General features: G+C 51.1%; 1 protein-coding gene across 7 annotated transcripts in view; it reads left to right on the top strand.

Moving 5' to 3' along the window:
* SMARCA4 (SWI/SNF related, matrix associated, actin dependent regulator of chromatin, subfamily a, member 4) overlaps positions 1–12,378 on the top strand; it is an 88,279-nt gene that overhangs the window by 20,897 nt on the left and 55,004 nt on the right. For all 7 annotated transcript variants that reach the window (XM_045083913.1, XM_004748413.3, XM_004748412.3 and 4 more), the window contains 7 exons: positions 1,814–1,940; positions 2,479–2,652; positions 4,217–4,390; positions 5,566–5,733; positions 5,839–5,889; positions 11,331–11,461; positions 11,593–11,650. In XM_045083913.1, the coding sequence (XP_044939848.1) occupies positions 1,814–1,940; positions 2,479–2,652; positions 4,217–4,390; positions 5,566–5,733; positions 5,839–5,889; positions 11,331–11,461; positions 11,593–11,650 (883 nt within the window). The remainder of the gene's footprint in view (positions 1–1,813; positions 1,941–2,478; positions 2,653–4,216; positions 4,391–5,565; positions 5,734–5,838; positions 5,890–11,330; positions 11,462–11,592; positions 11,651–12,378) is intronic.

The raw sequence follows: 12,378 nt of genomic DNA, 5'->3' as shown, positions 1-12,378 counted from the left end.
CTTGTTGGATGCGCCGTATTCTGGCGGTGGCTTTACCAGAATTGATTTAACCCGGACCCTGTGATGGAAGGGATGTGATGTTGTTTCTAGTTTTTTCCCCCTCATCTTTTGTTAAAACAATGTTACAATCAACACACTTGCGTCTCTCTCTTTTCCCATGTGTGCCCATGTGTCCGAGTAATTCCCTGAAAGTGCCACAGCTTGGGTACAGGGGACCCAGGCAGGGAACGTTCCTAGATTCTGCAAAACTGCCCTGCAGAGAGGTCGTACAAAGAGGTGTTGAAGGCAAGTGCCTTCTTCTCCTCGCTCACTTTCCGCTCTTCAGCTCTCTGCGACCTGGCCGAGCCTTGTGGCGGGCGGTCACAAACGTCACTAGTTGCCGGCTGCTTTGCCAAGGCCTTCTGGGTGCCCGGCACAGGGGGAGAGAGCGGGTGTGTGGGGCCGTGCGGCTGGGGCACCTCAGGTTCACCCCCGAACACCTTGCCCTCTGCTGTTTCCCCATTGCGTTGACAGCTTGTTCAGGACTGGCCTCCCTTGGTAAACGTAAACCGCCTGCGGGAGGGGCTCTGCTTGTTGGCCATAATCCCCAGACGCACCAGTAAATCTTGGCCTAATGACGGGCTCCAGAGGGCTCCACCTGAGGTGCTCTGGAGCTCCAGCCCCTGGACCCAGGTGCCTCCCCTCCAGTTCCATGTAGGTAGCTTAAACGTGGCCTTTCCAGATACATCCTTGCATCCGCCACGCTTCCCTCCCGTTTCTGCACCTGCCTGCAGCTCATTGGGCCAGACCCTGCCTCCCCTTCACTGTTGCTCACCCTCCCCCATCCCGTGTCCTCATCTTAGCTCCCCACCCCCATCCTGGGAACTGGTGGCCTTTTCCACGCTGTGGACCCCACCACCTGGTCTGCATCTCCTTGCTGGCTTCCCTGTTCTCCCCCTTGCTTGTGCAGTCTGTTTTCCACACAGCAGTTTGAAGTTTCTTTTTATAATTAACTTCCATTAGACCTGTTCCCCAGGTTCAACCCTGCCACTGGTGTCCCCGAGCCCATCCAATAAGCACCTTTATGTTTAGCTTCTGCCCAAGGCTCTGTCCTTGCCTACACCCCTGTCCCTGTTCCTCTTTTTCTGTGGAATAAGTGAGACTCATTTCTACCCCCGGCCCTTTACATAAGCTGCACATGACTCCTTGGCTAATTGAGGCCTTATTGCTGAGGTCACCTGCTTATAGAGGCCTTGCCTAACCCCCTCACTTCTAGCCCCTTTCTCAGAGTATTTGGTACTCTCTGCAATTAGTGTAGATATTTAATTTTTTAATTCCTTTATGGGCTGTCTTGCTGGTAAGCCTGAGAGCTCTACGAGAATAAGTCTTGTTTAGTCTTATTTAGTGCTAAGGCCTAATGTCTGGATCAGTCCCTGGCACACAGCAGGCGTTTCATAAATATGGGTGAAACACTGAGAAGGGGGATTACCTCATTTGAACTGTAGACCAAGCCTGGAGCGGTTGCTCTGCGGGGTGGTCCCTGCGTTGAGGTGGAGACGCTGGTCCGCCTGACCCCCAGCTGGCTCTCGCTGCCGGAATGTCACAAAGCAGCTGTGCCCTGTCAGGGTCGGGTTTGCTGGGCCTGCCCCGCTCTTCCCGAGTTCTGGGTTTTGGCTGGCTTCCTTTTCTGAGCCATTGCCCATCTTGTGACCAGGACCTGCCCTCCTCGAGGGATGGATTCTCCTGAGGCCCCACCTTTAAAGGGAACGGGTGTGCTCCCACGAATACACAAGAGCTCTCCTCACCTCTCCTTCCTTCTGTCTTTGCCACCCAGGCTGCAGGCTCGAATCGCACACCGAATTCAGGAACTTGAAAACCTTCCCGGGTCCCTGGCCGGGGATTTGCGAACCAAAGCGACCATTGAGCTCAAGGCCCTCAGGCTGCTGAACTTCCAGAGGCAGGTGGGCGTAGGCGCAGGCCCGTCGCTTGAGGGAAAGAGCCTCTTCTGCCAGCATTGATGCTTCCATTCAAAGAGCTGCTTGCCAGGCGGTTCTTAAATAGGCCTTGACAATTAAAAGCAGCAGTGGCCTCACACCCCCTTTGGCTGGCTGTCCCCCTCTCCTGTCCACGTCCTGCTCGGTGGTGGGACGTTAGCCGCTCTCAGGATGCATAGCTGTGGGTCCTTCCTAAAGCAGTAGTTGGCGGCAGGAAACAGAGACTTAAGTGGGTCTGTTTCTGGGGGCGCTCTACCTTTGAATGACCCGTAAGGAATATCTTGCATGTGGTTGATGAGGGGCAGCACTGGAGACCTGAAGATTTGAGAGAACCTTCTGGATATCCTGAAGCAGTCATCTTCTGAGCTTTGCACTGTCTTTGGGCACCCACCAGAAGGCATTTAGAACGGCTCCTTCTGGAAGGAGCCACATGTGTCTAGCTTGAGATAATGTAAAAATGTGTGGATTTGACAATGTCGTGCGCATCGTTTCTTCCTTCCTCAAGCTACGACAGGAAGTGGTGGTGTGCATGAGGAGGGACACGGCCCTCGAGACGGCCCTCAACGCCAAGGCCTACAAGCGCAGCAAGCGGCAGTCCCTGCGTGAGGCCCGCATCACTGAGAAGCTGGAGAAGCAGCAGAAGATCGAGCAGGAGCGCAAGCGCCGGCAGAAGCACCAGGTGCGTCCCTGCCCTGCCGCGAGGCTCGGCCTGTGTGTCAGGGCTGCCAGGGCTCTACTGCCGTCAGGTCTTGTCTGTGTCTGAGCATGCTGTCTGTCTGTCTTTACTGTTCATCACAACCGTATTCTGGGCACCAAGAATACGTTAGTGGGTAAAACCGCATGGTAGCGGGTAGACAGGCCATAGTCACATGTGCCGTGTTTGGGAGGTGATGAGGGTGTGAAGACACGTGAAGCGGGGGAGGGGAGGGCTAAGCGGGGGAGGGGAGGGCAGAGGGGCCGCTGGCACAGCACCGTTCGGGGAGTTCTCTGAGAAGGCAGGACCTGAGGGAGGGAGCCACACACACATGTGGGCCAGGAGCCTTGCAGATTGAGGGGAACGTGCAGCGGCCCTGGGGCTGGAATGTGCCATGTGTTGTGTGACCAGCAGGGATCCCAGTGTGGCTGTGAGCAAGGGAGAGAGTGCGGGAGGACAGAGAGGGGGAGGGGACGCAGAGGGTCTGGGCTGAGGAGACCACTTGGGCCTTTACTCTAAGTGAGGTGGGAGCCATGGAGGGTCCCAAGCAGACAAGGGTGTGATCTGACTTAGCTTCTACTCGATCTGTCGGGAAGACCCCATCTCTGCCGGAGTAGGACGTGGGACGATTTGGTTTGTTTGCTCACTGACTTTTTCTAAAGCTCTGCTGTGGTCGCTGTCTGGTACAGGTGTAGTTTAGAATTTAAAAAGTCAATACTCGGCATTAACTACCGTTAACGTTTTGGTGTATCCTTCAGGTAGATTTTCTGTCCGCACAGAGTATTCAGAAGTTAAATAACCTCCTTTAAACAAACATATACACACGTGGACTTGTTTTTAAGTATTGTGGAAGCATGATTTTTTTTTTTTTAAGATTTTATTTATTTATTTGACAGAGAGAGATCACAAGTAGGCAGAGAGGCAGGCAGAGTGAGAGGGGGAAGCAGGCTCCCTGCTGAGCAGAGAGCCCGATGCGGGACTCGATCCCAGGACCCTGAGATCATGACCTGAGCCGAAGGCAGAGGCTTAACCCACTGAGCCACCCAGGCGCCCGGAAGCATGATTTTTAATGTCTACATTGTATTCCTTCTCTGCCTTGGTATCTGCTAATTTATGGAACCATTTCCCTGTTGGGGCACATGTAGCCTGTTCTTAGCCTTGCAGTGTTAGAAATAATACCAGAAGAGGCCTTCTTGACCTTGAATTTTTTTGGCCAATGTCTGCTGTTTTCCTTAAAGGGACTTCCTGGCAGTGGAATGACTTGTTTGGAGGGTGAGGGTGTTTTGAAGTGTGTGTTCAGTGCTAGTTTGGGAAAGGCGGATGGCCCTGCCTGTGACCCACGAGGGAGGGCCCCTCTGCCCACAGTTCCCCACGCGAGGCTTTCCTTACACAGGGATCGCCGAACCTCAGGGGCAGACAGTCATTGTACCGTTTCGATTACGTCCTCTGGGTTTTAAACAAGCTGCCTTTAAAGTTTTGTCTCCTTTTCAGCAACGTTACAGTGACCCTGGGGAGTAGCCAGTCCTCTCTTCTGTGTCTGTCCCTGCAGGAGTACCTCAACAGCATTCTGCAGCATGCCAAGGATTTCAAAGAATATCACAGATCGGTCACAGGCAAAATCCAGAAGCTCACGAAGGCGGTGGCCACCTACCACGCCAACACGGAGAGGGAACAGAAGAAGGAAAACGAAAGAATTGAGAAAGAGAGAATGCGGAGACTCATGGTAAATTCTGCCTTCGTGACATCGTGTCCCTTCATGTCCCTTTGTGGCTGCTTTGGGTGTGGCAGGCACCAGGGATCAATTGCCTGGTGTTATTCCCAGGCCGACTGCTGCTCAGAGTTAGAGTTGGGACAGAGAGAAAGAAAGGGCGTGGGTTCGGGAGTCCAGAAGACCTGGCCTGTTCATTCTGTCAGTGTTTGTGAGACCTTAGGCTGGTTAGCTGGCTGCTCTGTGACCTTTCCAGAAAGGGGAGAGGCACATGCTGTAGGTTGGGAGAGTGACTGATGATGTGATTGCTGGCCTGTCCCTCCACCCTTTGTGTTTGGCTGTTTGGGATGATTCAAGTGGATGCTGACAGGCACTGCTGTGTACACACGGCCCTAGCATTAAGGAGAAGCCTGCAGGCCCTACCCTCCCGGCCTCTCCTGCTGGCCGTAGAGAGATGGAGGCCCAGGCCGAACAAACGAGTGTTTTGGGTAGTGTGAAGTACCCCAAAGAGAAGGAAGCCGGATCAGGGAGTAGGGGTTGATGGGGTGTTATGGGAAGGGTGGGCGTGACTCCCTTAATGAAGTGCCTCCCAGGGATAGAGGAACCAAGGGCAGACCCCTGAGGTGGCGGAAAGCCAGGTGCAAGGCACAGCAGAAGGCCCCTAGAAGAGCGTGGTGAGGGCACAAGCTGAGGTCAGAGTCCCTAAGGCAGTCAGGGGGCCTTGTAGACCACAAGAAAGGCTTTGGATTTACTTTTGTGTATGGTGGGAGCCACAGGAGGCTTAAGCTGGGGTGACACCTGATTGATTATTAGAAAGCCAGGAGGGGCTTGCTTCATGGGTCCGTGAGAGTATCTGGCCTGTATTTGGGGGGGTGTTTGTGGACAGAGGGGCTAGGACTTGCCGTTGGCCTTTTCAAATGGCTTCTGGCAAAAGCATATCTGTCCAGCAGGCCCCCTCAGGGTCTTCCCTGGGTACGGGTTGAGGAGATGCTGAAGGGGGAGTCGATAGCCCTGTGAAGGTGTACGTACAGCACGGGTCTGGTGTCAGCTGAGCATTCCTTTGGGGAGGGTCTGGTTGCTGGTTAATGACAGCCCGCAGTGGGCTTCTTGGCTTTGGATTACCTGCCCTGGGCCCTAAGGGACGAGCGCATGTCTCTTGCGAACACCACCATAACCTCACCCTTCTGCAGGCGGAAGATGAGGAGGGCTACCGCAAGCTCATCGACCAGAAGAAGGACAAGCGCTTGGCCTACCTCTTGCAGCAGACAGACGAGTACGTGGCTAACCTCACGGAGCTGGTGCGGCAGCACAAGGCTGCCCAGGTCGCCAAGGAGAAAAAGAAGAAAAAGAAAAAGAAGGTGCGCTGGGCCCGGCCGTGCGCCTGCCCCTGGGTGGGACTGGAGCAGCCAGCTTGGCACGTGTGCCTCGGCCTCCCTGGTGACCGTGTCTCTCTTCACTTGCAGAAGGCAGAAAATGCAGAAGGACAGACGCCTGCTATTGGACCTGATGGCGAGGTAAGGGATCAGGAGTTTCTTTTCATGGAAATGCCAGCCCAGTCCTGGGAGCTTAGGTCTGTCGCATCCTTTAAATTTTTTTTTTCTTTTGAAATCACCAGAGCTATCTATGATGAATGTGTCCCCTGCCACATCGCACCCCCTCCTCAGTCCCACTCCCCAGGAAGGTACATTGTCAGCTCCCGGTGTGTTTCCTTCGGACTTCTTTTGTTGTCCGTCCCGTTATTTTGTTAGTTTCACTCTGACATAATTAAAGGACGGAACTCCAGCATCTTCCTCACCTGGGTTCCGTTTTCCCAAACATTTTTTCCTAAACCGTTGGGAGAGTCACGTGCAGACATGATGAACCCTTACCTCCGTATATTTCAGTGCGTTTCCTAGAAACAAGCTCCTTCTTTTCCGTGACTGTACAATGATCAACAAACAGAAACAAGCATGCCTGCAGTGACACCATGATCTCATCCGCAGTGCTTGTTAAGGCTTAGTCAGCTGTCCCTCTGGTGGCCTTCACAGCAAGTCCGTGGCCACGCGTTGCCTTAAGTGGCGATCCTTCTAGTCCTTTGATCCTGAACAGCTCGTCACTTTGTCTCAGCCTTTTCTGACCTTGGCATTTCTGAAGAGCACAAGCCATGTATTTCTCACAGGGGCCTTTCACTTGGGTTTGACTTGCCCTTTCCTTGTGGTTAGATTCCGGTTATGTATTATTGGCAAGAAGACACCAGAGTGACACTCTGTTCTTCTCCGTGCGTCACAGCGGGAGTCCTGGCGTGGATGGCTTCGGTCACTGGCGATGTTGACCGGGATCCCTTGGTGTCTGCCGAAGCATCTGTGATGAAAAGTTACTATTTTTTCTTTTTGTAATTATTAATTACCTTGTGGAGCGATGCTCAAGACTCTTTAAACAAATTTTACTTCCTCTTTCTTCCACTCGCTCGTTTTTTCATCTGCTTAATTGGTCTTTGCCTGTATCAGTTTTTGCCATGATCGTTACAGAATGGTAATGCCCCCTCTCTTCACCCTGACCCTCCCCTTCCCTCCCCCATGATATCTTCTGCATTTTTTAGATGACTTTCTATAGGAAGGAAGAGTTTCTTCTCTTCTTTCCTGTTTGGCCCATGGTACACAGTTTGCCAGCCCTGGTACCAACCTACAGGATTCTCATTGAATTTAATCCTTTACCATCATTATTTTGATGTTCAAAATAGTCCAGTCTGGGCTAGTAAGAGCCCCTTCTAGTTGGCCCATGTGTCCCTTGAGAGCTGCCTTACTTCCTTGCACACCGAAATGGCCCACGCTCATTTTCTCCTTTCGGCGCCAATATTTAGAAACCAACATCTCTCTCTCTCTTTTTCTTTATCTCCAAGGAAGTTAAGTAAGTAAGTAAGCCAAGTTCTATACCCAGAGTGGGGCTTGAACTCGTGACCCCAAGATCGAGAGTCGCATGGTTTACTCACTGAGCCAGCGAGATGGCCAAGATACTTTGTTAGATGCGATTGTTGATACAGGGCGTCATTGCTTCTAGGCCCTCCTGGCAGTCAGATGTTGGGAGCAGGCATCTGTGCATTGCTAGTCTGTATGTTCAAAACCTTGCAGTCACGTAGCTATCTCTGCATCTAACCTAATACTGTAGGGCTATTTCGGTTCTCTCTTTCCTTATAATAGCCCAAAACTTCGTTCCCATTAGCCATGGTATATTTCTTTATTTGCCTAATCCTGGAAAATATATTCTGGGAAATACATTCAGAGTTGTTAACTCATACTCCTGTGCAAAAGAGGCCTCCTGGCTAGAGTTTAGTTGGTGTCTGGAGTTACTCAGCCTGAAATTAATGTGCTCCCGGTATTACATTTAAACGACACTTGGATTAGTTCTCTCCTGTGCCCTCATTGGTGCGGTTTCCCCTTTCCTTGTTGGTTTTATTTATTTACTCATCATTTGTATATGTATTTTTTTTTTAAGATTTTATTTATTTATTTGACAGAGAGAGATCACAAGTAGGCAGAGAGGCAGGCAGAGAGAGAGAGAGAGGAGGAAGCAGGCTCCCTGCTGAGCAGAGAGCCCGATGCGGGACTTGATCCCAGGACCCTGAGATCATGACCTGAGCCGAAGGCAGCGGCTTAACCCACTGAGCTACCCAGGCACCCTGTATATGTATTTTAATAAAAATTTTTAAAAGGTTTTATTTATGTATTTGACAGAGATCACAAGTAGGCAGAAAGGGTGGGGGAGACAGGCAGAAAACGGGCTCCCTCTGAGCAGAGAGCCTAATATGGGGCTAGGTCCCAGGACCCTGGGAGCATGACCTGAGCTGAAGGCAGAGGCTTAACCCACTGAGCCACCCAGGCGCCCTATTTTAATAAATCTGTTAATAGATTTTATTTATTTGAGGGACGCCTTGGTGGCTCAGTGGGTTAAGCAGCTGCCTTCGGCTCAGGTCATGATCCCAGCGTCCTGGGATCGAGTCCCTCATCGGGCTCCTTGCTCAGCAGGAAGCCTGCTTCTCCCTCTGCCTCTGCCTGCCATTCTGTCTGCCTGTGCTCGCTCTCTCCCCCTCTCTCTTTGATAAATAAATAAAATCTTAAAAAAAAAATAAAAGATTTTATTTATTTGAGATAGTGAGAGATAGAGCCCAAGCTGGGGTGTAGAGGGAGAGGGAGAAGGAAGCCCCCCACTGAGCTGGGAGCCTGAGGTGGGACTCGATCCCAGGACTCTGGGATCATGACCTGAGCCGAAGGCCAACCTTAACCGACTTGAGCCACCCAGGCACCCCTTTCATGTCTGTATTTAATATGTGAAACTTTACTCGTCTGGTTCTAAAAGTCCGCACCGTACAAAGTGGCGCACTCGGAGCGGGCTTGCTGCCTCCACTCACTGCTTTTTCCCTACCACATCCCGACCAGCCTCCTGAAAGCCACTGTTCTCCCTCAGTACACTCATTTGGAGGGAAGCTGTCTAGAAGGGGGAGGTGTAAATAAGTAATGTTTCCTTTCCCGCCTTCCCTGCCCCCTCCTCACTCCTACCTTCCAGAGGAAAACTGTGAGTAACCGTTGTGGAAAGCCATGGTTGCTCTGGGGCCTTTTCTGTGCATGTGCCACCAGATGGTTTTCTTTTTCCAGCCTCTCATTGTGTCTCTGACATCTTCCCACGTTAGCTCACATACCTTATTCTTTCAGTGCCACCGAACCGTCGTATTTCTTGCAGAAAATATTTAAACAGTATGATAAAAAGCCAAAGTCCCCACGGCACCTGCTTTCCCGAGAGCAAGCGTGCGGGCTGAACTTGCATCCAGGAATCGTTTGGTCTACATTCTTTCGGTTTGTTTTAAGGCCATTTGGGGTGATCTAGACATAGCTAGACTGCACTCAGCAGGATCTCTTGGGCCACTTTCCAATTCAAGCCATTAATTCTGTTCTAATTTCGTAGTATGGACGTGTTGGCATCTCACTCGGCAGGCAGACGGGTAGTCATTTAGGTTGCTTTGCATTTGCAGTCACAGTGACGATCCTACACTTCTGGCCTCTGATGCGCCGCCGCGCGCCCCTCCCTTCCCGGAGCCGCTTGCCCTGGTTCCCTTCCTCCCGTTGCACACGTTGTTGTCACGAACCTCCCTGGACATGACGTTTCCATGCTCTCTCCCAGTCAGCGTGGCCTGCCGTAACACAGCACCATGGCTGGGCTGGCTTCAGTACCAAGAAAACAGTATGTTCTCCCAGCTCTAGAGGCTGTAACTCCAAGATCAGAGTGCGGCAAGGTTGGTTCCTGGGGAGAGCTCTCTTCCTCGCTTGTGGATAGCTGCCTTCTTGGTGTGTCCCCGTATGACAGGAGAGACAGCAAGCTTTGCTCTCTTTTACAGGGGGGCACTATTCCGTCCCTAGGGCCCCACCTTGTAACCTCAACTAACTCTCATCACCTCCCACCCAAGGCCCCGTCTCCATATATAGCCGCATTGGCAAGTTGGGGCTTCAGCATTGAATTTGGGGTTGGGGGGCACAATTCAGGCCATAGCAGACACACACTGTCTCCTGGAGGCCAGATTCCTAAAGTGAGTGACCAGTGATTAACTCAAATACGTATTTATTTCAAGAGATTTTATTTTCTCGTACTATTTACTTATCTTTTAAGTGGGCTCCATGCCCGTGTGGGGCTTGAACTCATAACCCTGAGATTGAGAGTCGCCTGCTCCGCCCACTGAACCAGCCAGGCGCCCCATGAGGTTTTATTTTAAATGTTATATTGAATTTTTAAGACTGCAGACTGGCGTTTCACCACAACAGAAAGCCTTTGTAAGGGGGTTTGGGGCATTCAGGGGAAAAGTCCTCTGGCGGCCAAGTGCAGCTCAGGGAGTTCTGTTGGGTAGTCACTGACTGCTCGTCCTGCTGAGCACCAGAAGCCTCGCTTTGGTGGTTGTGAACTGTGCTTGATCTCAGCCTGTGCTTCACAGCCTTGGCCCCTCTGAATGGCCTAGGAGCTTTTCTGAAAGCCCCAGAGCAATTGAATCAGAATTTGGGGGCGGGGGGAAGTGCAGGCCTCAGCACCATTAGCCACTCTCAGGGTGCACTCGGCAATGAAAGTCCCCGATGGGGCCCATGGAGGCTGTGCGTGTGGCAGGTGGTTGTTGTCACCTTTCATGGTAGGCAGGTTTGAGGGCCAGGTGGTCTGGTGACGTGAGAGCTGATCTCTGCTGTATGGGCCATGTTGACTGTGAGTGTGGTCCCTGAAGGGGATGAGAGAGTGGGAGAAGTTTCTGGAAGGTGTGAACAAAGGTTTAAACCAAGAACTTCATCCTTATCCTGGAGGTTTTCTCCAGGAAATTTGAGGGCACTAATGGAGGGGGAATGTTCGTCCAGCGTTGGCATCTCAAAACAAGAAATGGAGGAATTTCATATATGCTAAGAGGAAGTTAGTTGTTTTGCTTTCCAAATATTCTAGTTAGCTCTTTCACGGAAAAGAATGAGGACCTTTGAGAAAGTCTACAAATGTAGTATTAATGGTGGGGAAAGGGGGCCAAACGAATGTGAATAGTATAGTCATTTGTGTATAAACGGGGAGAGCGCAGTCCTTGTTTCTCACGCGCGGAGCAGTCTACGAGGCTGCGTGAGAGACAGGTACCTGGTGGACGCATATGGAGAGAAACTGTCTGATGGGGTCGGCGGAGGGTCCGCACTGTGCTCTTGTGAGGTTGGAGCCGTGTTACCGGTTTGAAAATGAAATACCTCGAAGAAACAGCTGTCATCAATGGATCGTATATTATTACTGGATTATTAATGTCATTAACCCCTCCCTTTTTTAATGTTATTAACCCATTTTCACAACCACTGGCCATATTTTGTGCCATTTTCTGGGCATGGAGTTGGGAGAGCCCTTCCCAGGGTGGCTGTAGTTAGCAGAAGCCTGAGCTGTGGAAACCCTAGAACCTCAGGTTACACGTATGACCCTTTTTCAGCCTCTGGATGAGACCAGCCAAATGAGTGACCTGCCGGTGAAAGTGATCCACGTGGAGAGCGGGAAGATCCTCACGGGCACCGACGCCCCCAAAGCGGGGCAGCTAGAAGCCTGGCTTGAGATGAACCCGGGGTGAGTTGGCCTTGTTCCGGGGGCTCTGGTAACCGATTCTGCTTTCATTTAGAAGTAGGCCAGTTCACTAAGGCTAGTGAATCCTGTGCGCTCTGGCAAAGTGTGTATTAAAACACTAATATTTTTTCTAGATATGAAGTAGCTCCGAGATCTGATAGTGAAGAAAGTGGCTCAGAAGAAGAGGAGGAGGTAAGAGTCCATTTCCTGGCTGCTGTGGTTCTCAGTGTGGTAACTTCCACTCCTGGGGCCCCTGTCACCCCTTTGCACTGTGATCTTCTCCTGCTCTGAGTGGGTGTTGTATGGGGCAGGAAACACGCCCGGGACAGCCAGGGGCTGAAATTTGGTGCCTTAGAGCTGCACTATCCAATACAGTAACCTCTAGCCACATATGGCTCCCCAGTCTTAAATTAATCAAATTAAGTAGAATTTAAAACGGACCATCCTTAGCTCTACTAGCCGTCTTTCAAGTGCTCAAAATCCAAAGCCCTCCTCTCTGGAAAGATCAGTGTGAAGTTGGAATTATTAGATCATGTACGTGTTTGCCCATTATAATATAATCTTTGGAAACATAAATAGTTGGATTTGTTGTGTAAACTCTAAATCATTTAACTATGTCACCTTATGGTTGGCAAAGCTGTACTGACACGCCACGTTCCCCTCTCTGTGCTCAAGTGCCTCCTAGGAGCACACAGTTTTTACTTTCCTCCTTTTTCTTTTTTTTTTTTTTTTAAAGATTTTATTTATTTATTTGACAGAGAGAAATCACAAGTAGACAGAGAGGCAGGCAGAGAGAGAGGGAAGCAGGCTCCCTGCTGAGCAGAGAGCCCGAAAGCGGGACTCGATCCCAGGACCCTGAGATCATGACCCGAGCCGAAAGCAGCAGCTTAATCCACTGAGCCACCCAGGCGCCCCTACTT

This window comes from Mustela putorius, unplaced genomic scaffold (genome assembly GCF_011764305.1).
Source record: "Mustela putorius furo isolate JIRA1106 unplaced genomic scaffold, ASM1176430v1.1 tig00000095_pilon_pilon_pilon, whole genome shotgun sequence".
Classification (NCBI taxonomy): domain Eukaryota; kingdom Metazoa; phylum Chordata; class Mammalia; order Carnivora; family Mustelidae; genus Mustela; species Mustela putorius.
Note: the sequence above shows the minus strand (reverse complement) of the source record. Positions and strands in the feature narration are given on the sequence as shown.